Below are 25,269 nucleotides of genomic sequence, written 5' to 3' on the forward strand. Positions count from 1 at the left end.
CCAGCCCGTGCATTTTTAAGGGCAGATTGCACACACATGCTGGAGGAGGTGATCTGTGCTGGTCCCACACAGCTACCTACAACCATCTATCAGCTGCCAGCAGTGGTTCAGTTGTGGCTTTGCTATGGCCAAGGAAGGGGTTGTAATTTTGCTCTCCTGGGAGCAGAAGCAGGCTAAAAATATGGTACTGAGTATGATATCTGTCTTCTTTCTCATGCCTTGGTGTTGATTTTATGGATGTCACTGATAAATGTTACCCTGTTTTTATGCTGGGAGGGTTTTGCTGGGAGGAGAAGACACCCTGTAGGTTGCTGGGGAGGTGGTAAGCAAAAGGATGTTGTACCATAGCCTATTTACTCATCTGGGGATGAGTTCCAGCCATGCTCCTTAACTTTTTGAGTTTTTTTACTATCTGGTGATGAAAACTCATATGAAGGGCTACATCAAATGTGTATGGGACCCTTACAGTGGGATAAATATTGCTATCAGGTATCAATTAGGTTTGTGTTAGAGAACCATTGGCTTTTATTTCCTTTTTTTCTTGTCCACTAATGTGCTCGCATTTACTTTACAAAACATACATAAGCTTCTACGCCTGGAGATTAAATTGTTTGTATTGGGGATTGACACTACAAACTTAGCAACCGGGTTACAGGCACAAAACTCTGAGCTACTTAGACACAATACAGAGAGCCAGGTTTTGTGCCACTGCTGGGGACAAGGCTAGCAACCATTAAGAACAGACACACATTCACACTGAGTTACCCTTCTGTGACCGTTGCAACCTGCAGCGCGAAAATGCATTGAAAGAAATGCCAGAAAAGGTTGCGTCTGTGACATTGTGGTGAACATCTGTACTCATTTTTATCTGAGAGTGAAGCTGAAGCTCTTCTCTTCTTCCCTCAATTGCTCACAATCTTGTAATTATTTTTTTCTATTGGAATTATTCTTCTGTGAAGGTTGTGGAAGGGAAAAAATGACCACTGAAAACCTATCTGCTTTTGCTTAGCTTTTTAACCTGTTTTTGCCTGCCTGCTCTTCCAAGAGAGTACTACAATGACAGACCCTTCAGTGGTGGATCACCTGACACGACTGAAACTCAAACTCCTAGAAAAGGTAAGGGAGTAACTGAAATGGTCACCTTTGCTCTCTCTTTTGCTCTTGCATGTTTAAGCATTAAGTTTGTGTTCTAAATAATTAGATTTCTACTGAGATACAAAGAGGATCTGCAGCCAACTGAGAACCTCTTTCTTTGTGCAGACCAACGTGCAGCAGTGTTACAGTCACTATCACTTTTTAAAATCATATTGTGCAAGTTTACATAGACCTACAGTAAATGAAAAATGGAGTTAAAGTGACTGATCTTATGGGATATGTCACCAGATAGCTCAAAAAACAGTTTGAGTTGTGACAGACAGCATTTAGGAGTAAATTTTGGGTAAAGAGGACCTCGGAATGTTTTAAGGCAATTTTATATCTTCTTTTTTTTGTTTACTTTCACTTAAGATATGTTGCCATGTGAAATATGGACAGACCTTCACTGGAAACATGTGAAGCGTCACACAGAATTCAAGTAGCTCCTTGTTGTGATTCCACATACTAATGCACCTAAGTTTCTCCACTCAGCCCATCTGACATCCACTAGTGTGGATCTTCTACTCCTGTGTCCTCCATTAGACTTGTCTAGAATGAAAAACAGTTTGTCTGGATGTGTGAATGCTGGAATTGGCATCTAATCTGTCTCTGTGGCAAAGTCTTAGATGCAGCAGCCATTTGAAGGCAAAGTTTTTACCACTGTGGAGCCACACAGAACCAAGAGCCTGCATATGAGCAACAGGTCTCTAAATTCTGAGCATCAGGGAGCAACAACTTACTCCCCATGGACTAAGGAGTCAAGCACAATAATACAGCCATCAGGGCAGGGGCCTGGCTGGCCAGTCCTCAAGCAAGACAAGCAGGTTAGAGCCAGAGATGGTGACCAAGATCAACCAAAAGTCCAGATCTGTCAGGCAAGCTCATCACGATGAGGCAGGTCCAAGGCCAACGTGGGAAGCAACTTGCAGGTTGGGATCAGGATAGGATCCATGGCCAGTCACAGGCATGGCTGTGGTTGAACTGCAGACCAATACAGCTTAGCTAGGAACTGAGGACTTAGAGCTGAAATTAAAGGGACTCCTGGGCACATGAGTGGTGGGGTGTGGATGGAAGGCCCAGGTGAGGCTCATCAAGGTCATTTAGGCCTATTAGTGCATCAAATACACAAAACTGTCTGGCATCAAGTTCTTCATATGTTCCAGCTCTTTAGCCTACAAAATAAATTATGTATTAAGTCTCCTGATTCACTATGCTATCAATTTCCAGGTCTGGGATATCCTGGCCAGTTGGAAACATGGCTGTTCCTTTAGCGTAACTAGATTTGTACTGAGACATTTCATAGTTCTATGAATACTTCTTGTAGCTGTGATTTAGCAGTTTAGAAACATCGCTTATCTCCACTTCTGCTTTTTCTCCTCCATCCCAAACCTATGCCTGTAAGGTAGGGTTGGAAATTGTTGTGAACTCATAACCAGTTCTTGTTGTGGTTCTACCAACAGAGACTAGAAAATGAACGGGAGGACCTAGAGAAGATGGAGTCACCTCTCCCAACCGCAAGTAAAAGAGAAGCATTTGTTCTAATTACAGACATGATTCAGAAAGGGCTTAGTAATGTTCTCAGGCATGAGTTCCTCAGCAGGTCACACCATATGATCACATCTCCTCCTTAAAAGCTGGAAGGGGCCTCTGTGAACTCAGTGGTTGGGCATTTGGGTAGTCAGAACTTGCTCTGTCTTGGCTTCTGTGACAGGGACATTTTTGGCATGGCAGGAGAGAGACTTTGAACTAGAGTGAGTGCTGCTCCAGCTCAGCCTGCAGCCCTGGGGATTAGAAGTAGCAAAAATGAGAGTTCCAATGAAGCTTGTGCAGCAATGTCAGTCTGTATACTAGTCTCGGTCCTAACTAAGCCATTGAATCTTAGCGGCCTTGATGCAAGGAAAACAGGCTTGCTATACTGTGCAGCTATTTACATTTTATCTTTTAAATTTATTCAATTGGTAGTTTTTTTGATCAGCCAGATGAGCACTGACATAAGAATGACCTCCTGCCCTAGTGTTCTCTGCCGTCTCTCAGCTGCGGATGCTGGTTCAGCTGAAGCAAACTACTGGTAATCCTATGTGTTCTAGCTGCTATACCTAGGAGCAAGCCCCTGTTGCAGTCCAGCTGTATGCTTGGCTTTGATCTTGTAAAGGAGTTGTTAGGACAGCTGTGTGTCTCCAAGGGATCCAGGCTGGAGGAACACTCCACTATTAATGCTGCTTTGCACCTTCGAGGCTGACCAATGCAGCCTTATGCATACCAGAATATGGTTTCCAGTGTAAAAAAATGTGACTCAGCTTATGAAACAAAATTGTTATGCTGAAAGAGTTGGTCTTGAGGACTGTGTTGATAAGATCTGCTAAAAAGATCCATTTTACCAGGAAGCCATGCATGTGCAATTACATCCTGACCTTGCTTTGGGCAGAGAGGTCAGGAATCCCAGCCTGCTTATGAATAGGCAATTCTCTATAAAAGCTAGTGAACCAGCTAAAAGATGATAAATAAGGGAATTCAAAATAACTTGTGTCTTTATCAAACCTTTTCAAAGACTCTTATGATGTTTCATGTACAAGTAGTGTGTTCCCTCCAATGGTACTTCCATGGAAGCTACATGTGCTATATGCTAGTGCACTCGTTACTTCGCATGGCACATGCAGTGTTTATAATTATACTATGGATTAAAGGGTACTAGTATAAGATCAGCAATATTTCTAGATTATACTCTGGGCTCATATTCATTGAGATGATGCACAAATAGTTGTAAACTTTCAATGCTGTGGCCAAAAATTAAAAACCCCTTTAACAACTTACACTTCCAAAATGCAAAGTGGTGCTTTTCGGAGCAGATGCTGGGCATGCCTCCAATGTATCTGAAAATGTTTGTAATTTTCTTTTCAAGCAAGTTCAGAATTGGCTGTATGTGGGGAGAACTGAAAAGGAAGTTGATTCAAAACAAAAAGGGAACAAAAGTTGACATTCAAAATGGAGTCTTCTTTGATATGTCACAACAAATTTTTTTTACACTTTGCACTATCATCCTCTGCATGTACAGAATATATCTAGAAAATTTCAAGGTAAAGTGAGTTTCTAAGACAGGAGGTTAAAAGGGAGCTTTAGAGAGCAATCTGAAAAGCTTATTTTCGGGGAAGGTGTGTTGCCTTTGTAGAGATGCTGAACAGCTGTGTCTGCATGTGCCATAAAGTCATTATCCGTTCGTTGGATTTGACAAGAAAAGTAGCCTACAACACTTTTTGAAAGAAGTCGAGCTATCTTATAACACATTTTCCAGAATTAATCTCATAATGTTGGTGCTATAATAACTCTGTGATTCTTTGAGAAGATAAGGGAGTTTTCTTCCTTCAGGGAACAGACGGGAGAATATGCTCCAAAGTGCCCTAAGGCGAAGGAATGATCTTCTGCATGAACTTAGGGTAAGAGCCCTCTCTGTGGAGAGAAACAACAGAAAGGGCTAGGTTATCTGCATGTCCACTGCCAGTGCGGATTCAGTATTTCCTGTCCTTTAGCTCTTTGGCTGGGGAGTATTCAGGGCTCTGCTGGTTCAGAATACAGGGGCTGGGGCAGCTTATCAGGGAGAGGGGCTGGAGAGCAGTTTGTATTCCCTCGCTACAGCTAACAAAGCTCGCACCCACGTCAGTTAGTTGGTGGATTGATTCTGTTTGTCCTGATCTGCTGTATTGTAAGCTCTCTGGTATAGTGGCAAAATGCAAAGAAGGGATTTTTAATGCCACCGAGATAGGAACAACTGATTCTGTTAGGTATTCCTAGTTTGTGGAGGATACCAACTATTAATGAAACATTTTCCCAGACTGGCAGTTTGTTCTTCACTGTTTTTCCATTCCTTTTTGCTTGTGCTGCAAACTGTATGGCTTCGAGATATGTGGGAAGGAAAACTTTCTTTACACTTGTGTGGGCACTGTTTGAGTGCTTCCCTTCATGCAGCCATCGCTTATGGTCTGCCTGTCGGGCGCAGCAGTGCTGGACATTTCTGAAGCAGTGTTTTGGGGAGCAAGGTTGTGCCCTGCTGTGGGCTCCAAAGGGCATCCAGAGAGCATAACAATACTGTCTGCCTTTCTGTGACCAGGTTTTCTTTTAGAAGATACTTTATTTTGCAGGAGCAGCACTTTCTAGAAGAGCTTTCACAGCCTCCTGCACCAGCTGGAGTACACTGTCATAACCACATAGCTGTCCCCCCCGATGTCTACCAGATACCTTTTCCAGCTCCCCAAGCGGAGCCACCAAGGATTATCCAGCAGGTGGTAAGGATCCTCTCTTCTAGGAGACACCACTAGTGCTGTGCCAGTGTGAGACAACAACCACTCGGGAGCTGTATGGAAATGCTCATCCCACTGAAAAGGCAGATATGCCTCTTGCTGTTGTATTGGACCCTTACTGTCCTATGCCAAATCTAAGGGAAATTGTCTTACAAATAAGGCACAAAATTACCAATGTGAATGGTTTACCATAGAAACGAGGTAGCAAGAGGAGTGGGAGAATTGCCTACACTCTGGCCAAGCCGTTTAGCCAGTTTCCAGTGCACATCACTGTCTGCTCTACAGCCCACAACCTCAACAGCTTCTCCATGAGGATCTCATGTCCAAAGCCTTACTCTGAAGTCCAGGCAGACGATACTCTCTGTTCTCCCTTCCCAAAGATGAGAAAGCTGGCCAAAACCAACCCTGACTTTTCCATTTTCCTTTCTTTTTCAGATGCCACCTCAGTCTGCCACCATCATCCAGCAGTTACCTCACCCGTCCCCCCTGATCACACAGCTCCCCCCTGCCCAGCCTTTTGCAGCCCCCCACTCTGGAAGCATTAAAGAAGGTAACACACCCTCTGTCTAGCAGCCAGCTCCCGTCACCAAGCCTGGAGAGGGCAGGCAAGGTGCCATGGCAAGTGGAAGGGGGCATGGGACAGTGGGCAAGCTGGTTAGTGACATGCTGCTTCATCATTGGGCTGCTGCTGGGGCTGTGGGAATTGCACTCCGTAAATGGACTAGATACCATTTCTGAGAGGCTTTCCAACAAACTCTTGTCACTAAAACTAAAGAAAAAGGGACTACAAACTCAGTAATGTGGGGTTAAGCTGCTGGGGAAGCTTGGGAAAGCAGAGCAGCTCAACCCATGGCACTGAGTAATCTTAACTGGGTCAAAGTCATGCGTACAGATGATTCCAAAATTATCAAACAGGCTTCTAAAATCTGTTTTTATTCTTTTGTTCCCTCTTAACTTGTTGTTCAGCCTCCTCAGAACAATACAGCCTTTTATTATGCCCCATGTTTGGAACCAAGACAGAACAGCTGAAAGTGCTGGTCCAAATATAGTGCAATGCCAATATAAAGAGTTTATTTCTAAACACGGGTGGATGCTACTGTGAAATAATACATGACCAAAACCTGGGATGATTTCTCTGGCTCAACCTTCAGCTGATGGTTTCTTCATCCCACAGAGAAATCCTGAGTCATGAAACTGCAATATTTCTCATCTCTTTCTTCATCCAAGTGTCTGGATTTTTCAATCAGAATTTATTTTCATAAACAAAATAGTCCCAATTCAGTCATGACTTTTCTGAAGCTGATAGAGGTAAACTACTTTTGGTATGGCCAGTATAAAAAAATGGAGAGTTGTATTTTTTTCCTTCTTTTTTTCTCCCCTCTCTTTCCTTCCTTCCTTCCCCCACTCAAGCAAATTAATTACACTGCACAGGTCCTTTGTGATTAGGAGCCAGAGATCATGGTAAGTAGATTTGATGCACAAACAGTGGACTCTCAAGGTGGCACTGCAATACCACAAAAAGTTGAGGAAACCTCTCATTGACTCTCATGGAAGTCAATGATCTTGAGCCGAAGCAATAGAGAGCACTGTAAGGAGCTGGTCCATGCTGGAGTAAATGAGAGTGCTCTAGCACCCAGTCCTTCTCCAGCTTCCATTTGGCATAGCCAGAGGGGTGGGCTTGTAGGGGAATTAACAGACAGAAGATGCTCAACTCCAAGGGAGGAGAAAGAGAAGAGCTGGTTTGAACAGTCTTATTCACAGAGATTATTTTTTCACTGCCCAACCAAATAATGCTAATATTCTTCATGTGTCCCTTTCAGCTGCTTTGTCTTGGTTGTGATGACCAGTCCATATGCTGGAGAGTACTTCTTACCAAAATGCCTCTGCTATATGTCAGTCACTGATAAAGCCCTTACTTTCTTCCTTGGGGTGACTTCTTCCTAGATATGGTAGAGATGATGCTGATGCAGAACGCTCAGATGCACCAGATCATCATGCAGAACATGATGCTGAAGGCTCTGCCACCGATGTCATTCACACAGCCTGCTGGAGCCAACCCTCCCTTGCTTCAGCACGCACAGCAGGTAATGGCACTGGAGTCTCAGGGGCGTTGTTGCTTACACCAAGCACTGGTTGATCTCCTTGGGAGGGTGTGCAGCCTGGACAAAACATGCAGAAAGTCTGGGCTGCTTAACAGCTGTGCGCATCTTCAGACCCACTGCCCTGGGAGACTGTTCCTGAGCAGAGCACAGCCTGTCTCTCTGCCATGATGAGCACTGTGACAGGACCCAGTGGAAGAATGTCTTCTCTACAAGTGCAAACTGGATTTGCTCCAGCTCTGAAAATTGTCTCTCCTGTACAGTTGAACCACTAACAGACTGTGCATGGAAGAGATCTACACCGGGCATCTGCTGCTGCAGGTCCATGTGCTGCAAACAGCGGGGCAATATTCATGTAACAAATCCTATAATTGGTAAAATTTGTAAAATTTCAAATGAGCTAGAGCTGAAGCACAGATTTTGTGATCGTACATGGAGCCCCACTGTTCTAGTTCCTGTCTCACTGAAAATCAATGGCTACTGAGCTCTGAAAGGACAGATCTTAAAGATATTTTGGTGTATAGATCCCTATAGGGGTTTTTCCAAAATGCCTTATCAGTGCCTGATAAGAGGAATGTAATTTTGGACATACCCTTAGATGCCCAATTCCTAAGCTATTTTAAACAAGGTGAGAGAGCTCCTTAGTGTCCTTAAGTGCTTTGGAAAAATGTATTTCTAGTCTCTAATCTGTAGCATTTATTACCTAGGAAGCAAGGACAGTTGATCTTTGGGGAGGAGGGGATGTCCCAGTGTTGCAAAAACTTCCTCTATACTTTTCCTACCTCTCCATTTTCAGGCTACCCATGTCTTTTCCCTGGGATGTAAGAAAGATTTGGTTTCTTTTTCTCAGGTGTTAAGGCTGTCGGGTGTTGAGAAAGTAATTCCCACACTTCTGCATTCCTTGCCCAGCCCACTCTCATCTATCCTATGTGCTATTTGCAAAAGCAACGGATAGCTTAAAAGGCCCCAAGCCCTGGGTTTAACAGAGGGGTAGGAAATGCAATCCCCTTCCATAGCCCATCCCAAGGCCTGGAGGGGAGCTGACAGGTTTTTTGCACCTGTTGGGACCAAATGTCTGCCCTGGACAGAAAGCCTCTGCCAGCAGCTGCTAGCTCTCACATTTCAGGGCACCAAAGTCCCACCTGTGCCACAGAGGGGCCCGCTGGCTTTGTCAGCCATGGTGCCGGGGCAGACTTGCTGTGGAAATGGGAGACAGTGCTGGCTCTTCCTCTTGTTAGAGCTGTACCCAGTGTTGCCTCGGACGGAAGTCCGTTTCTATTTATTTTCCTTAAACTTTGCAATTTCTGGATTTGAATACTCTTTTCCCCTTGCTGTGAAGGACATGCCTGGGGCAGATGGTGGTACTGGGAGAGCCAGCAGACTCATCTGCAGTTTTCTGTGGAGGACCCGACATCTAAGAGAAGATGGCAGAGGGAGAATGTGCATCCCCCAGGCGCACACCTTCCTCCCCAGGCCATCCTCTCACCGTGCATTTCCTTGACATAGACCGGTGGGATAAACTGAGGGGAGTGGGGTTTGAGTTCCTCTGAGTATCAGGTGAAATCTGAAAATGCCGAGTGTTTCCTGGACTTTCTGTGTTGGAGCCTGCAAAACCCATCTCCAGATGTGCTGAAGGACTTCCTTTACCAAGGGTGGCCAAGCGGGAACCCAGCCCTCACCCAGGGACCCATCCAACGGGGGCACAGATTTCACGAATTGCCCTTTGTCTCTCTCCACCAAGGACCTGCCGTTTGCTGCTCCCCTGGCTGTGAAAGCAGGCAGACCCAGGCCTTCTGCAGTGCACCACCATCACCACATCCCTCCCACAGGGGTGTTCCCAGTGCCCCATGGGGGCTTCCCCTCCACGACTCATCACAGGACCGTCAGCATGCTCCCTGCCCTGCCAACGTAAGTGAATGGGCAGCTGCAACGTAAACTTTTAGCCCTTCCTTCCTGCACAGGTGGGGTAGCTAAGTAGACCAGACCATCCCATGCCTTTGTGGTCCTTCACTGAGGCCAGTCCTGTCTTTAACGCAACAATGGGACTGAGGCAGGTTAAGTGAGGATTTGATACACCCAATCTTATAACTCGAGTAATTAATCCTTGCTTACTGTGGAATAAACATGAGGATCACACAACGTTTGCAGATGATACCAAGCCATGTCCCTGCCACACAGAGCCACCATTCAGCAACGTTGCATGGTTCTGCTCTGCTCTGCAGTGGTTGTTACCTTGGGTTTATGGTCTCCCTGTGAACCTGGCAGACATCGGCTAAATAAAGGCTGCATGTATTTTACATTCAGGCGAAGGTTCCCAGTAGGTTTTATATTCTTAAAACACTGCTGAAATATTTGCTAATCAGAAATTCCTGGGAAGAAAACCCACATCCACTCACTAAGGAAAATGGTACAGAGGGAGGGGAGTACTCAGAAATGAAGCTGAGACGTTGCAATACGCCTGTGCTTGCAGCTGGGATGTTTTTTCAAGTGCAGAAATGGATGAACTTCTTCCTACACTGTCCCAAAGCCTGTAGAGCCCTCAAGCCCATAGAAGAAGTCAGCAGCTGGCTCCTCTAGGGGCTCACCTGCCTGTGCCTTTCCTGCTATCTCTGAGCCTGGTCAGCTTTCTAGGTGTGAGCAGATCACGCCGGGACTAGTGTTTGAGCTAGTCTGCTCATGTGAATGCCAGTGGCAGAAGGAGCCTTGGGGAAGGGTCTGAGCCAAGAGAGAGCAGGGGTCTTGCTGAGTGTGTCAGGAGGAGACAGCAAGAAAGCAGGCGTGGAAGCAGCAGGACTAGAATGTTCTTACGTGCTGAGGCTGGTAAAGAAATGCCCATTACTAGATTGTGGTGGGGTGACTGGGTACTTTGTGGTGGGGACTCACTGTTGCATTGGTTGGAATGCAGCTTTTATTTGTGTGGTAGGGCTGTTTCAAAGCCTTAGTGAACAGAAGGACAGGATGGATGCAGCTGCACGCTCATGTACGGGCAACCTTGTATGGCCCTCTTTAGCATGGGATTTGAATTCCTGAACAGATTATTTACCTAATGGGGTTATAAGGGAGAAACATTTCTACATCTTTCACTTTTACATGGCTTTGCAGTCTTTACTGGTAAAGATCTCGGGTCTCCTTTCAGACCCAGTGCAATTAGCTGTTTGCAGGAATCAGCAAAGGAAGATCTTGTCATGGCTTTTAAGTTATATTCCTCCTCTTCTTCAGCTACCTTCCACCATGAATTATGAGATCTGACTCATCTACACTGTCCTTTTGCAGCTGCAGCAAGCATAGATACTGTTGGCTATTACCAAACACAATAAAGCCATTTTTCTTGTTGCAGGTGGCCCACATACTGACAGTACGTGTTACTCTGCAAGCGGACCATGGTGTTGCTGTATTTGAACAGTTCCTAAATCATCTGTTTGGTCAACAGTCTAATGTCTGTATGACTGCACATTGTTGGTACAAGAAGTGAGCAGGAGAAAGACTGCAGATGTTAAAAATGTACCATGCACCTGTGGCCTGCTCACCCGTTTCTGCTAGTTCAGTTGTTTCATCTTTCAAGCTCACATCAGCCACAAGCAACCACCACTTTTTTTGCTCTCTCTTTATAGAATCAAGAAGAGCCATCCCAAAGTATCTTGCAGGCTTGGCAGCCCACAGCCCCTGGGCCTGAAATAATCTTAACACCAGTGTTATTGAGCCCTTGCAAATTAGTACGACCCAGCTCCAGGGCTGACAGTCCCCTTCAAGTGCAAATTGAGGAAATGCACCTTGCTGCTCTCCAGGAGACAATAATGCAAACTAACCCAGGATGCCTGAATGAGGGTTTAGTCACCAAACTTCATCAGCCTGAGGTGTTCCTCCATCAACGTTTTCAGTTTTGCTGCCTCACAGGTATACTTGTCCTACAGTAATCACCTGTTGGGGAAACTAAAGTGAGCATGAACGATCCAAATGCAAGTTACTTGCGTAGCAGGGCAAAATCCTGGCAATGGATTTTCCTGAAGACCAACAGTCTGCCCCACTTGTGAGCTGGCTTTGTGCACTATTTGGATAAATAATTCTCAGTGGAGAAGAACAGAAGGAAATCTGCTTCTGCATTCGTTGGGTTTGAACATTGACGTGCAGTGTCTATTCCCAGCTAACCACAGTTCATGTTTTCTGCCCCAGGAGGGCTCTGACTCTCACATCTCCCAGATTTCCCACTTACAAAGCTACCCATGGTTTTTTTTAGGTTAGTAGACATAGAATCATAGAATGGTTCGGGTTGGAAGGGACCTCAAAGATCATCTAGTTCCAACCCCCCTGCCCTGGGCAGGGATACCTCCCACTAGAGCAGGTTGCTCAAGGTTTTATTCTTAAAATATTCAAGGTTCTCAAAATATTCAAGGTTTTATTCTTAAAAAGCTATTGGAAGGTGATTTAAGCAGCCTGAAACTGTATATATTTGTTTCATTATTTCTCAACCTTTCCCTCATCTAATCAGGATTTAGACTTGATTTAAAAAAAGAATAAAATCCTGAGGTTCTTCCTTGGATATTGGCATGACTTTTTCTTCAGCAACATAAATCAAACACCTTTTCCTTCTTTACTTTTCTCACTAATTTTCAGAGGGCAGGCTTTAATCTGAGCCCATGCTATCCTGGTCTTTTTGCTTTCATTTAGGACTCCTTGGAAGGCTTGCTCAGAGTTTTAATCAAGTGATACTTGTTCATTCTCTCAGCAGCCTGGTTGTGTTTAATACAGAAAGATAAACAATGAATTACAGAATCACAGAATTGTGGTGGTGGTGGTTGGAAGGGACCTCAGAGATCATCGAGTCCAACCACAAAAAAAAAAAAACAAAAAAACCACATAGCTCTGCTCACTGAGGGGTCAGGAGCTTCCCCGCGTGTCCGTGCCTCCTGCCTCCAGATCAGGGACATGGACCATGGCTGAGGCTGCTTGTGCAAAAAGCAGTACTACGACACCAGCTTTAGTTGCACGACTGAACGCTGTGTTATCCACAGGAATCCATGAATTAACCAGCGTACCTTAAATTGCTGCTGTCGAATTGGTGATCCAGATCATGGGGCAATTTGTAAAGCCTACCAGATAAGTATGCAAAGAGTGCTGTGAGTGATATTCCCAAATAATAACTGTCACTGCTGGAAGCTAATGGTGTGCTCTCTGTGCTCTGAAAACAATTAATGAATAATTTATTTACTACGTAAAACTTGCCTTGCTCTTTGCCCACTTTGCTCTGTTTTCTTTGCTGTGTATCAGTCAATCAGATAACGTGGATCAATTCACTGCTGAGTAAATCAGAGAAAAACAGTGGAGGTTCTTCAGTGGCAACTCATTCGGATGCAGTGCCAGGGCCCCTGGGCAACCAGTGTGGTTCACATATCACCCTCAAGAGAGTGCTCCAGGAGTTAGTCTGTGTTGTCCCATGGGTGCCCCTGCAGTTGCAGCCCAGCAAAGCACCAGCAGAAGCCCAGAAGATGCATGTTCTCCTCCTGCTCTGCGTGCGTTTCATTAGGGGGGTCCTTGAAGGATGCAGAATTGCTTTACAGTTTTCAAAAGAGGCCTTTTAATAAGGCCTGACTGAATAACACCACATTCACCTCTCTTCACCTGAGGCTCAGTGTGGCTGGCCACACAGCCAGACTGACTGACCAACGTTCTCTGGGCTGGGAGTTAAACTTTAACATGAACCGGAGGAGAAGAACCCAGATGTGACTCAGCTGCCCATGTCCTTCCCCTTCTCCTCCCTGCTGGTGAGGGCAGTGCAGCAGGACAGGGAGTGGGGACACAGCAGTAAGGACCTGCAACCTCGGGGCTGCCCCAGTGATGGAGCCTGGCAATCCAGAGGGGAAGAGAGTCGCTGTTGTTGGCGGTGGTCTGGTAGGAAATGCAATTTGGTGGCTGTGTGACTGCATTTGCCAGGGCTGTAAAAGCATTGCTTAGACGTGGGGTTTGAATGTTTTTCTTAAAATCATTCCTCCTTTAGATGAGGAGGTGTAATGGAGGAGGCAGTTGAGTTCTCACTGCAGGAGGCAGCAAAGCTCATTTGAACAGCTAGGACTTTGTAGGAGAACAGCGCTTTCCCGCAAGGGAAAGCTTTGCTGCTGAGATATCCTGGAGACACAATGCCTCTGACACTGAAGGACATCATGGAGCATTGCAGCACCTGAGTCTCTCTCTTGATTTCTTTGGTCATTAGCTTCTTGGTCCCTGTGCTGCTGGAAAAGAGTGATGACATAAGAGTCTGTAGTTCTGATAGCGATTAATGATGGAAATTAAATATGAAAAAGACCACTATCCATTTAAATATCCAGCAGGATGTATGTATACTGTCCTTTTTAAGGAAGCATCTTGCTTTTGCACAGATCTAGCTTCCCCTCATGTGTTCCTAAGGAAATGCTGCAGTACTCTGAATTCTATTGAGGAAGATAAATATAGTTCAGAGAGGAGCAGGGAGCTCCCCTGTACCTGCTCCTGTTGTCTCCGTCTGAAGGGCCTAGCCCTGCTGCAATTAATCACTGTGTGTAGACAAGCCCTGAACCTGGTATGACTTAAAACTATGAGTTTTGATGGGTAACTTTTATCTTGGAGGCTCTACAGGCACATCAAGTGTGCCAGAGGACTTCTCTCCAGGAAGAAGGTTCTTGATCTAGGTTCTTGATCAAAAGGTCTTCCCATATATTCTGAGCTGCATCCCCTGACTGCTGCTTTCCCTTGATGCATCTCAGTAGTGATCTGTGATACAGCTACCATATAGCTACTAAACACTTCATCCACCGTTCCTGATCCGTCTCTTGTAGGTGGGTGCATTAAATGCCTGTTTCTTTGCTAGACGAGGTTTCCATGTTGATGTTTATGAAGCCAGAGAAGGTAAGTTCAGCCTGATCATTACTGCTTTATTAGTGTTTCTGTCCCTTTACTGATAACAATTTTCGAAGAAGCAAAAGAGGAATTATGTGAACTCACTGAAACTGCAGAAAGAAAAAGAAATCTGAAAATGTGACACTTTGGGGATATTCTTTTCACTCTTCCCTTTAGCTCCTGTGGTGGTGGGGAGCATTAATTTGAAATACGTTGTCTTGTGTGGAGGGACCCCATAGTTCAGCTACTAATATGATGCCCTTTTTAATGCTTTTGGCTTAAATCTTGATTCAAATCATCACATTTGAAAATTTGTCTCTGCATGAAGAATTATAGCACAGTACCGTTGAACCAAGCTGGGTCAGAAGTCTGGAAGCAAAGGCTGTTGCTAATGCTGCAGCATCTCTGTGAGGGTTAAAAGCATCAACTTGACCTTGTAACTACTGCCATTGGTGGTGAGCAGAGCTGGTAGCAAGAGGGGCAGAAGGAGAGATGGAGCCCTTTCAGGAAGCCTCCGGCTCCACAGGGCACCGCAACAGAAAATGATGATTTGGGGCACAGGTGCTGGCTGAAAGGGAGAGAAACTGTTTGCTTTCAGTGCCTATCAGCTGACAGACAAATAAAACCTGGTCAGAGAGTGCAAGCCAAGCAGCAGATGAGAATGGTGATAAGTAAGGCGGAACTCAACTCAAACACGCAGCAAAGGGAATGAGAAGCCCCATGTGATGTGGTCACTGTGATAACTCCTCCTCCTTCGGCAGTCATGGAGATGGGCAGTTCTGCTGGGCCCATCCTGAGTCCTGCGCACAGCTCTGGGTCCCCGCTGCAGAAACGGGTGGTCAGGGCAGCCAGCCCCAGGTGCTGCCAGCAGGCTGCAGGCGTGGAGCAAGAGCAAATGGCTTTTCACTGTGGTTTAACTGTTAAACTCTTTGCTGGATGTTGCACGTGCTAGAAGTTTCACAGGTTCAAAATGTCTCTGATCGCTTTTACTTGCCTTTTAAGTCAGAGAGATTTTACCACTGTGGTCCAGTTTTTGGCCCATTTCTTGTGCTGAGATGCAACCCTGAAAGCTATTGGGATGAAGCTCGGCCACATGCACTGGCTGGACAATCTGGGAAGCCTGAGTGAGGCTGTTCGGAGGAGGAACAGGCCAGCACTGAGACATTCCCACCTGAAAAGTGTTGGAGAAGGTGACCTGCAAGTGTCCCAAAAAGCATCAGTCTGTGGGTCTCAGCAGAAGCTGCCACACATACATTGCTCAGCTCTCTCCACTTAGAGGGTAAATGGCTTTTAGTGATAATGAGCCCTCCAGCACTGTGGGGCACTGTCAGGATCCAGCAGCCCCTTTGCAGTACTTGACTGCAGCTGCTTCTTCCAGGCTAGAGGTAGCACAGAGAAAGCCACCCTCAAAGCTGCTCAGCTGCCTTCCCAAGGGCTGAACACGCCCCCTGATACCTGCCCTTTCTGCAGGCAGAGCCAGGGGACGGGGACTCCCCACTGTCACCCCTGCTGTCGCTGCAGGGATCTCAGGAGATGCCACCCACACCAAGCTGTGGCATTGGCGTCTGCGTAACCAGCTGCTCTTTCCACACAGATATCCGGGTGGCCAGCTTTGCCCGTGGCAGAAGCATTAACTTGGCCCTGTCCCACAGAGGACGCCAAGCCCTCCGAGCCGTGGGGATGGAGGAGCAGGTACCCTGGCAGCTTCTTGTCAGTGGCGGGGTCTCTATGGTTAAAATGCTGTTGACTTCAGCTGGTGATGGACAGGCTTTTTTCTGCTCCCCAAGCATGCAGCTGCTCCCCAGCGCTGCCACTGCAGCAGAAGCTCTGCTTTTGTGAGGGTGAAGGTAGACCTGTCCCACTGCATGCCTGTAGCCTGACCCTCCACTGCTTCGTGGCGCAGCCACCAATGGTGATTTCCCCCAGCCTAGGGTCAGCGCCCAACCCCAGGCAGCTGGGCTCTGCTCATGGCAGAGGGTGCTTCCCTTGGAGACCAACACTCAGACAAGCATTCCAGTGTTAAGCTCTTTGCTGTGCTCTCCTCCCTCCTGGAGGGTGAGGCCAAACGGCGCAGGAGTAGGTGGACTCCCAAAAGAGCTGGAGTACCAGCAGGACACGATAAAGGGGGCTAGTTTACCCACTGACATGTGTAGATTTCTGTTTTCCCACAAACCCATGAGCTTTGGGCTGATCCCTGAAATCTGTTCACACCGACGTCTGCACTTCTGGAAGTGGTGGGTTCTCCTGGTCCCTGGCTCCCTGCAGAGAAGGAGCCCAGACTTCAACAGGTTGTATCCCAGCACCAGGACGTAATTTGACTGTCATCCCCTTCTCTGCCAAGCACCCTGAGGCTTTTCATGTCCCTTCTCTCAAAAAATATTTTTGCACTGATTTTTATGAGAATGGGTTCGTAAGTAATCTCAATAAAATGCAGTGACTTGGCGTTGACAGCCCTGTAAAATTTTCCCCGCTAACTTGGATAGTTGCACAGAAATGTATGAGCAGAGAGCACCCCACTCATGCTTGGAGTGCAGTGCATGGGGGGAATGGCAGTTGGTAGCTTGTGCCTTGCTCCTCAGCAACTCAGTTTTGTCCAGAAGGCTGGATTGTGTTCCCTTCCATTTCAGATTGTGTCCAAGGGCATTCCCATGCAGGCAAGGAGGATACATACACCTTCGGGGAAGAAGTACTCTATCCCTTATGGGAAGAAGAACCAGGTACTGGTCTCATGCTGCCACTCAGACACTTTGCAGAGCATGAGGGGTCTTTAATGGGATTTGTGGCTCTGCGTGATGGATAGCTCATGCTCTTAAAGGGGATGACGTGAACAGGAAAGGGATTGCATGATCCTCCAACTTCAGGGACATTTCTTGTCTTGCTGTGCAGAGCATCCTTCAGCAATGCCTCCTGAAACCCCTGTTTGTTTGCCTTGCAGTACATTCTCTCTGTGGACAGAGCAAACTTAAACAGAGAGCTGCTAACAGGTAGGTTGCCAGTTATGTTTGCAAACACTTTTACACTCTGTTCACCAAGGATTCAGGGTTTACCCCATGAACAGGAGACTTTGGGCACCAGGCTCTCTTTGCCCGTGAGTTTGGCATCACCTCCTCTCAGAAAGTACAAACGTGAACTAGTGTTTTTAAGAAGAAAATCTGTGCTGTTCCCCTACTGATTGTCTGACACAAAAGGATATTCAAACAAGTCCCCCCAAGACCTTTCTGTGTAGTCGGAAATCCCTGAGGGGCAGCCCTTGTGCCTTCACCCTTGAGTGGGAGCTGCCTCAGCACCCTGGCTCCTGGCACCAGCATCTGCTCCCAGAACTTCACCAGCCGAAGCCGGAGATGTCTCCTCAGCCTTGCCACAGTTCATGGCATTTTCTGCAACCCGATTGTACACAGACAAATAGAAATTGGAGCACAGTGGCAAAGCGTGTAATCAGGCCAGGCCAAATTTCCCTAAATTTTTCTACTGATTACAGGCACCACATCCCATCCTGAAATGCAATGTGGTGATGGTGGAAACAGGACAATGGCTCATGCCATTGCAGGGAAGAAAGAAATCTTTGCAGGATTCCTTGCATTTTTGAATAGTTTTCAGTGCAGTTGCCCAAATGCAGTCCTAGTGTGCCCTGCCCACCGGCCATCACTCAACACAGCAATCTTATTGGCTGCACTGGCAAAAGTCTCTATAATTTAGGGGTCCCTTGAACATATTTTCGGGGTCATGGTACAAGCATCTACATTTAGTTGTCTTTTCTTTTCACAGCTGCTGAGAAGTACTCCAACACTAAACTGTACTTTGGACACAAGCTCCTGGACTGCAACGCAGAGCTGGGGACATTAACCATAAGCAGGTAATCCCTGTGCAAGCCTAGGGTCACTTGTTCACTTATTTTCTGCTTAATCATTCATAAAGCCTCAAACAATTGAGCAATCTCAGCCTGAAACTAGTGTGTTATTCCTGAGCAGGGCAAACCTCAGTGTCAGCTTTGGAAAGGAGAGACATCAAAGCGGGGTTCATGAGGAGGCTGAAAAAGGTCTAAGCAGCTCTTTAACCTCCCAGCAGCCTGGCAGTAGGCTAGGCACATGCTTACTGGCCTGTGCAGGGAATAAACTCAGCAGTCTCCGTAGCACTGGTTTTCAGGGACAGGTTGCTCATCAGGGAGGGCAGCTATTGGCCTTGTTTCATAGTTGTGCTAAACTCTGGTTATGACCCCCATCCACCTGGGGATGCGGGCTCTGCAAAACAGCAGCATTACCCCAACAGGGGTCACATTCTTGGGTAGATCTGGCAGAGATATGCTTTTGGTAACCTACAAGATAATTATCCTAGCGCTGAGTTTCCCAGACAGTAAAAGCCAGTCTTCCCCCACCCTAGAAGATTAATAACGCTGGAGGTGACACTGGCATTTTGCAAAGGGCTCAGCGGTGCACTGCGCTCAGCGGTGCTGAGCTGGCCTGGAGTTATGGCAGGGTTGATCCAAGGATCTCTCTGGCTTTCAGATCTGACCAGCAGCCATTGGAAGTCACCTACGACCTCATTGTGGGATGCGATGGAGCCTTCTCAACAGTCAGAAAGCAGTTCATGAGGCAAACACGCTTTAACTACAGTCACGAGTACATTCCTCATGGCTATATGGAGCTAACCATCCCTCCCAAGGATGGAGACGTAAGTGTGCCTGTCCTCAGGGCCGCTACCACCTTTGTAGATGGGACACACTGCTCCCCTCCCATGGTGGCTCTGCTACAGCAGCTCTAGAGAAACTAATATCTTGCTTGGGCCTCAGCCAAAGAATTAAAACTTTTGTAGGAGAAGGCAGGCATCTCTTCCTCTTCTAGTGGTGGTGCCAGTGTCTTGGTACCTGGCTGCAAAAGTCCTAGAGAGCCTGCCCGAGAGTGGTGGGGTTAACTCTAGCTCTGAGAGGTCCTGGAAGTATGGGAACATGTCTATGAGGACATCAGTGATTGCAAACCGGCAGATTTTTGCCCATCTTTCCTACCCTTTCCTCTTGCCCTTGCAAGACTATCCTGTGTCTCCCTGAAGCATCAAGTAGCAGAAAGAGGCTCTGTGGTCACTGTGTCTTCTCGTGGTAAAAAGGACAGGAACTCTGTGTCTCCCTGAAGCATCAGGTAGCAGAAAGAGGCTCTGTGGTCATTGTGTCTTCTCGTGGTAAAAAGGACAGGAACTGCTGTGGCTGGTGTGGAGGACAGCCAGGGGCTGGGCTGGGGAAGCAGGGGCGATCTTTCTTCTCTTTCAGTTTGCCATGGAACCAAACTACCTCCATATCTGGCCGAGAAACACCTTCATGATGATTGCACTGCCCAACATGGTAATAACCCATGGCCACACTCCCTTGGGGTACGGGATGGAGTTTGTAGGGCTGAACTGAATGTGGTGGCAGCCATGTGGCAGGGGCTGGGGGGGGACGAAAATGGACCAGGTGTCCCACAGCCTGGGGGGGACATCATGCAGGGCAGGACCTCCTAAGCTGGCCCTGCCTCATAGCGCTGAGCAGGTACCTGTGCCACTTCTCTCTGCCCACACACCTGAGCCCACCCAAGTTCCCCAAAAACCAGCTCTCTGCAGCTCGATGTTACAAATCAGAGATGGGAGTACCACGGCAGCATGCCAGGCCCATGCTGGCAGTTCACATGCTGCCCCCGCTTCTGCCTCCCCCCGGCGTGTACGAGCCCACCACAGATAACAGGGTGGCTGGGTGCTTGTCCCCACCGCACAGGTGGGTTGCTATGATTGTTGGGTGACAGGCTGGGCACTGAGCAGATGCTCCAGGTGCCAGGTCCTCTCTATGGGCTCCGGGCTTCTTTCTGACCTTCCTCCTTGGCTGACAGGACAAGTCTTTCACCTGCACGCTCTTCATGCCCTTTGAGGAATTTGAGAAGCTCACAACAGGCGAACAAGTGCTGGGTTTTTTCCAGACCCACTTCCCAGATGCCATCCCTCTCATCGGAGAGTAAGTGTTCCCGTCTCCCCTTCACACTCATCAGCATAGTGCTGCAAAGCTGGGGGATGCATCCCCACCCAGCTCAGGGATGGAGACTCCACTGAAGCTGGTGAGCCATGCGATTGTGAATGCAGTTGGGGTGGACCCCCATGGCCCCTTGGTCTGAAGAAGGGGAATTGAACAGCCCAAGCTGTTTTGAACTTGAGGGATGGATTAACTGTTCATAAGCCGTGGGTTTTAGATGTTAGAGGTGGGTGAGCAAAGTGACTGCACTAGAGCCAAGGGTTGCTTGCTGAAACCAGCAGTGCAAAGGTAGTCCTGCTGTTCAGACAACTAAGTTGTGCAAACATTGAGATTTTAGACAACAGGCTGAGAAAAGCTGGGCTTGGCAAAAAATCCCCCAAACTCCACTGTGCTGACTAACCAAAATTTGGCACTTATTAATTTTATGGCTAAAACAAATATTAGGGCTGTGAGCCACAAGAGCAGGCTGTTCCCAGCGGCATGCTGCTCCCTGGACAGTGGGGACCCTCTCACTGCTGGGCAAATGGCACAAAGGCAGCAGCATGGAGCCACAGCACTGTCTGGGGACCCTGGGGATCAGGATTAGCCTTTCCAGCACATGTCCTGATGGCCTTGGCTCTGTTCAGAGCATCCTCATCTTCCGGCAAAGAAAGAAGCTCCCCAGCCAGTGGGAACTCCAGCCCATGCTGTTAATATCCTGCTTTGCAACACAGTTAGTTACCTGTTACAGGGGTTTTTTGCTGATAGGAAGGGTATCAGCTGTGCTAGGAAGTTTCCTTTCCTCTTAAGGAGACTCTATCACAGGACTTCATACAAACCTAGAAACGCAGGTATCTTCTAGTGTATCATCTTTCCTACAGTGACTGCCATCTACCCTTGCTCATGGTAGGAGGACTGAGATGTCAATGACACTTACTCATGGTCAAGTTGTGTGCAGAGCTTAAAACCTGCAGACAAAATATTCAGTCCGTAGTGGGAAGTTCATGAAAGAGGTTTTGCAGGCTCCACATTTTCCCCAGCACAAATATCCCAGTGAATAGGCTTGGGTTCTGCATCCCAATGTTGGCAGTGCCCTTGACCCTGACCTCCTGAGCTTGGACGTTGCATGACTTACTCTTCTTGTCTCTTGTGGTCCCACAAGTGAAGTATCTGTTGTTTTGCCTGAAGGCGAGAGCTGAAGCATGATTACTTCTTGCTGCCAGCCCAGGCCATGATATCTGTGAAGTGCTCCTCCTACCACCTTGCTTCCCGGTGCGTGCTGATGGGAGATGCTGCACATGCTGTTGTGCCCTTCTACGGACAGGGCATGAATGCAGTAAGTTTGTGGCTGGCCCTGGGTCAGCTGTGTCAGTTGGGTCCCAAATCTTTTTACCCAGAAATGCCTGGTTTTAGAGTGTAGCTCTGTCGAATTCAGGGACTGGCCTGTTTCACGGTCCGATGTCCTCTGCATTGGTGGGTGCTGAACTCCCCTGGGACATGTGGCTGCTCAATAGGACCTGGTTGTCCTCAGGGGAAGAGAGGGAATAAGAAGGTGTTGCAACCTTCCCATGGGGCAGAAAACTGCGTGGGAGGGTGGTCCAGCAAGGCAGCCCCATGCTGCCGGGAAAGGCAACCCCCTGGATTTCTCTGCAAGATCCCTGGCAGAGTGGCCTGGAGTAAGACTCCTGCTCTGAAGCTGTGGTCAGTGGGAGCCTGCACGTGTGAGCAGCTACACCAGCTAAGCATCCGTGAGAGCGCTTCTCATGAACATATTGTTCCTTCTGCCTATTTACCCTGTAATTTTCCTCCCAGGGCTTTGAGGATTGCCTGGTGTTTGATGAATTAATGGACCAGTTCCACAATGATCTTGGTGAGTGAAGGTAGCTGGAGAGGAGCACAAGCAGATGAGGATCCCTCTGTGGCTGAAGGCAGCTGGATACCCTGCTTGGGAGCTGCCCGTGAGCTGTCACTTTTTTATCGCAGGTGCCTGCCTCCCCGAGTTCTCCAGGCTGAGGGTGCCAGATGACCATGCGATCTCAGATTTAGCCATGTACAACTACGTAGAGGTAGGCTAGCTGTGCACAGAGTTGTGCTCCTGTGGGCTGTGCATACAGCAGCACGCTGTTGGGATGCGCACAGCCGGCAGGGGCTCTGGCAAGATTCTGGTTGGGCTGTCACCCTGGCAGACTTCAGCCAAAGAGCTTCTTGGGAATGCCACTGGGGCAGCTCTGGTCCCCAGGACAGGCAGTGGGAGAGCTAGCAAAATGCATGGGAGCTCTGCCAAGACACCCTGCCAAGGGGTGAGAGTTGCTCTGTTGCAGATGCGTGAGCACGTGAATTCAACGTGGTTCATTTTCCGGAAGCATATAGACAACTTCCTCCACACCCTTATGCCTTCCACCATCGTCCCGCTGTACACCATGGTAAGGTCAGCACCTTGGTCCCCACTGCCCGAGCTGCTGCGAGCTCCTCCTGGCTGGCTTTGAGATGTTGATGTGCTCCTGCAACCCTCCCAGGTGACCTTCACCAGAATTCGCTACCATGAGGCACTTCAGCGTTGGAAATGGCAGAAAAAGGTTGGTCAGTGGTGGTGCCTGCCCTCCCCATGCCATGAGCCTTGTGAGCATCCTGCATACCTGCACTGCTCGGCTGCAGGGGGGGAGCATTGGTCGTGGGGCAACATCAGGTGGGTGAAGGTGTGAAGACTTTGCTTGGTGCCGCAGGGTAGGAGCAAACCTCTGCTGATGCCGGGGCTTCTCTTTGCAGATAATTAATCGAGGGCTCTTTGTCATGGGGGCAGCAGGACTAGGTGGCACCTACCTGCTCATAAAGCGGCTAACACGAAACTTGGACTTCTGCATGGAAAACTTGTGGGGCTGGTCCCATTATCTGAAGAATATGGGAAATTTTCCCTTTGGCACACAAGTGGCTTAAAATTCCTGATTGTAATAAACGTGAAGGCATGTGCTGTTGGCCCACTGGATGATGTTTGTCTTGGGATGTGGCCTGGCAGCTTCTGCAGCCCTCTTGCCCCCTTGGGGGTGGTGGTGGTCCCTCTCCCCAGGTGACAGGAGCCCATTGGAGCACAGAGTACCAAGAGAGCCTCTGCAGGGGCTCAGGCATATCTCTGTCTAATCTCAGCAGCCTTGTCTTGAGTGATGTGGTGTGTCATGGGCTGGATGCGAGTTTTGTGTGCAGTAATGGGGGAAGCTTCCTCCCCACCCCAAGTCAGGAAAAAAATGATTCAGTTATTCTTGGTGGAAATGAATCAATTTTTAAAAATTATGTCCTGGGGCAGCACTTGAAGCCTGGAGAAAGGGCCGTTCCACACCTGGCTGAGAAATACTTCTGATTTTTGCAAGCGGGTCTCCACAAAGGGACCACCAAGCCTTCAGGCAAAAACAAGACCAGGGGCCTGAAGGACTCTCCTAGCTCATTGTTCTCCCCCTGCCATTTTGCATGTGCCCCAGCATGTACTTCTGTCTAATGCAATTACTATTTCTTTTTGAAAAAGTCTGGATCCCTCATGGATTTCCTCTAATTGTCCTCCGAAGCATGGATGTGGTTGGACTCGTACTGCACACACTGCACCAGCAGTAAGACCTGCAGCTGCTGACAGGGGAGACTGATAGTTTCTTCATGGTCAAGTAACAACAGTCTCCACCTGGGTCCCTGGCAATGGGCATTGTGTCCAAGACCCAGAGCCCTAAAGGATACCACTGGTGTCTGTGTGCAGTCAGGTGTGGGGACATACACTGAGTTAGGGTTCCTTGAGCCAAAAGTAGCTGCAGGCTGGGATAGTACTTGGCGGGCGGGGGTTTCAAACACACTTTCCTACTTTTTACCTTGCCCTAGACCCCCACGGTCACTGCTGAAGAACAGTAAAATGGCTCAAATTAACCCCTGATCTGACACGGTGCAGCCACTCTTGTTTAAGGTGGTTTACATATAACTGCCAGAAAATGGACTGGGACAAGCATCATTTAGTCCCAAAAATTTTGCATCATTTAGTAAATCATTTTTGGCTTGCAAGGGAGCACTTCTCGGGATGTAAATGCCAAATCAGTGTAGAAGACAATTTGTTTCTCTGGCCAGCATTTTTTCCAGGCACTCTCTATGGGAGATACTGGCAGCAATGACAGGATTTTGCTGCACTTTTCCCAATTAATGCTTCAGCTGCTGTCCTTGCACCTGACTCTTAGCAGGAGAGATGTATTTAGTCACGGAAAGCAAAACCAGGGGCTATGAGAATGAAGAACTGCCCACAGGAGGAGAACATCAGGTTCGAGGCCATCTAAGGAACCTGAAGGTGCATAAGTCCATGGGACCTGACGAAATCCATCCCTAGGTCCTGAGGGAGCTGGCGGACAAAGTTGCTAAGCCACTTTCCATCATATTTGAGAATTCATGACAATATGCTGAAGTTCCCTCTCTCTGGAAATGGGGAAACATAACCCCGATATTCAAAAAGGGAAAAAAAGGAAGACCCAGGGAACTACAGTCTCACCTCTGTGTCTGCTAAGATTACGGAGCAAATCCTCCTGGAATCTCTGCTAGAGCACATGGAAAATAAGGACGTGATGGGTGACAGCCAACATGGCTTCACCAAGGGCAAGCCATGCTGAAAAGCTTGGTGGCCTTCTACGATGGTGCTACAAGCACTGGTAGGTAAGGGGAGAGCAACAGACATCATCTACCTGGACTTAGGCAGAGCGTTTGACACTGTCCTACATGACATACTGGTGTCAAAATTGGAAAGTCATGGATTTGACGGATGGACCACTCAGTGGATCAGGAACTGGCTGGATGGCCACACTCAAAGGATTGCCGTCAACAGCTCAATGTCCAAGTGGCGGTGACTGACAACTGATGCTCTTCAGGGGTCAGTACTGGGACCAGTGCTGTTTAACAT

At 47.8% G+C, this 25,269-nt stretch overlaps 2 protein-coding genes across 4 annotated transcripts; both read left to right on the forward strand.

Annotated features, from left to right (window-relative positions):
* Positions 1 to 858: 858 nt before the first annotated feature.
* Positions 859 to 12,186, forward strand: LOC106892204 (chromosome unknown open reading frame, human C21orf58). The gene is made up of 9 exons (XM_014949217.1): positions 859 to 920; positions 1,010 to 1,116; positions 2,595 to 2,652; positions 4,498 to 4,565; positions 5,268 to 5,411; positions 5,862 to 5,976; positions 7,371 to 7,510; positions 9,267 to 9,433; positions 10,863 to 12,186. The coding sequence occupies exons 2-9, from the start codon at positions 1,057 to 1,059 to the stop codon at positions 10,876 to 10,878; spliced, it is 768 nt and encodes a 255-aa protein (XP_014804703.1). The 5' UTR covers positions 859 to 920; positions 1,010 to 1,056; the 3' UTR covers positions 10,879 to 12,186.
* Positions 12,187 to 13,274: 1,088 nt separating this feature from the next.
* Positions 13,275 to 23,340, forward strand: KMO (kynurenine 3-monooxygenase (kynurenine 3-hydroxylase)). Of its 3 annotated transcripts, none has more exons than XM_014949211.1 (15): positions 13,275 to 13,411; positions 14,332 to 14,401; positions 15,987 to 16,084; positions 17,020 to 17,109; positions 17,328 to 17,376; positions 18,158 to 18,245; positions 18,895 to 19,060; positions 19,650 to 19,721; positions 20,242 to 20,363; positions 21,546 to 21,693; positions 22,170 to 22,227; positions 22,341 to 22,423; positions 22,679 to 22,780; positions 22,874 to 22,933; positions 23,124 to 23,340. In XM_014949211.1, the coding sequence occupies exons 1-15, from the start codon at positions 13,358 to 13,360 to the stop codon at positions 23,289 to 23,291; spliced, it is 1,428 nt and encodes a 475-aa protein (XP_014804697.1). In that variant the 5' UTR covers positions 13,275 to 13,357; the 3' UTR covers positions 23,292 to 23,340. The 3 variants fall into 3 exon arrangements, with proteins under 3 accessions (XP_014804697.1, XP_014804698.1, XP_014804699.1); XM_014949212.1 differs by having other exon boundaries at positions 22,874 to 23,043; positions 23,124 to 23,260; XM_014949213.1 differs by lacking the exon at positions 15,987 to 16,084 and having other exon boundaries at positions 13,349 to 13,411.
* The last annotated feature ends 1,929 nt before the right edge of the window (positions 23,341 to 25,269 follow it).

The sequence above is a fragment of the Calidris pugnax genome, unplaced genomic scaffold, assembly GCF_001431845.1.
Source record: "Calidris pugnax isolate Ruff unplaced genomic scaffold, ASM143184v1 scaffold75, whole genome shotgun sequence".
NCBI lineage: Eukaryota > Metazoa > Chordata > Aves > Charadriiformes > Scolopacidae > Calidris > Calidris pugnax.

What these genes read in the sequence shown, in the direction of transcription:
- KMO (XM_014949211.1), top strand. Translation starts at nt 13,358, where the DNA reads ATGGAGCCTGGCAATCCAGAGGGGAAGAGAGTCGCTGTTGTTGGCGGT. An exon ending in CCAGTTCCACAATGATCTTG is followed by an intron (nt 22,228 to 22,340) that starts GTGAGTGAAGGT and finishes TTTTTATCGCAG; the next exon opens with GTGCCTGCCTCCCCGAGTTC. An exon ending in GTTGGAAATGGCAGAAAAAG is followed by an intron (nt 22,934 to 23,123) that starts GTTGGTCAGTGG and finishes TTCTCTTTGCAG; the next exon opens with ATAATTAATCGAGGGCTCTT.
- LOC106892204 (XM_014949217.1), top strand. Translation starts at nt 1,057, where the DNA reads ATGACAGACCCTTCAGTGGTGGATCACCTGACACGACTGAAACTCAAA. An exon ending in GTCACCTCTCCCAACCGCAA is followed by an intron (nt 2,653 to 4,497) that starts GTAAAAGAGAAG and finishes TTCTTCCTTCAG; the next exon opens with GGAACAGACGGGAGAATATG. An exon ending in CAAGGATTATCCAGCAGGTG is followed by an intron (nt 5,412 to 5,861) that starts GTAAGGATCCTC and finishes TTTCTTTTTCAG; the next exon opens with ATGCCACCTCAGTCTGCCAC.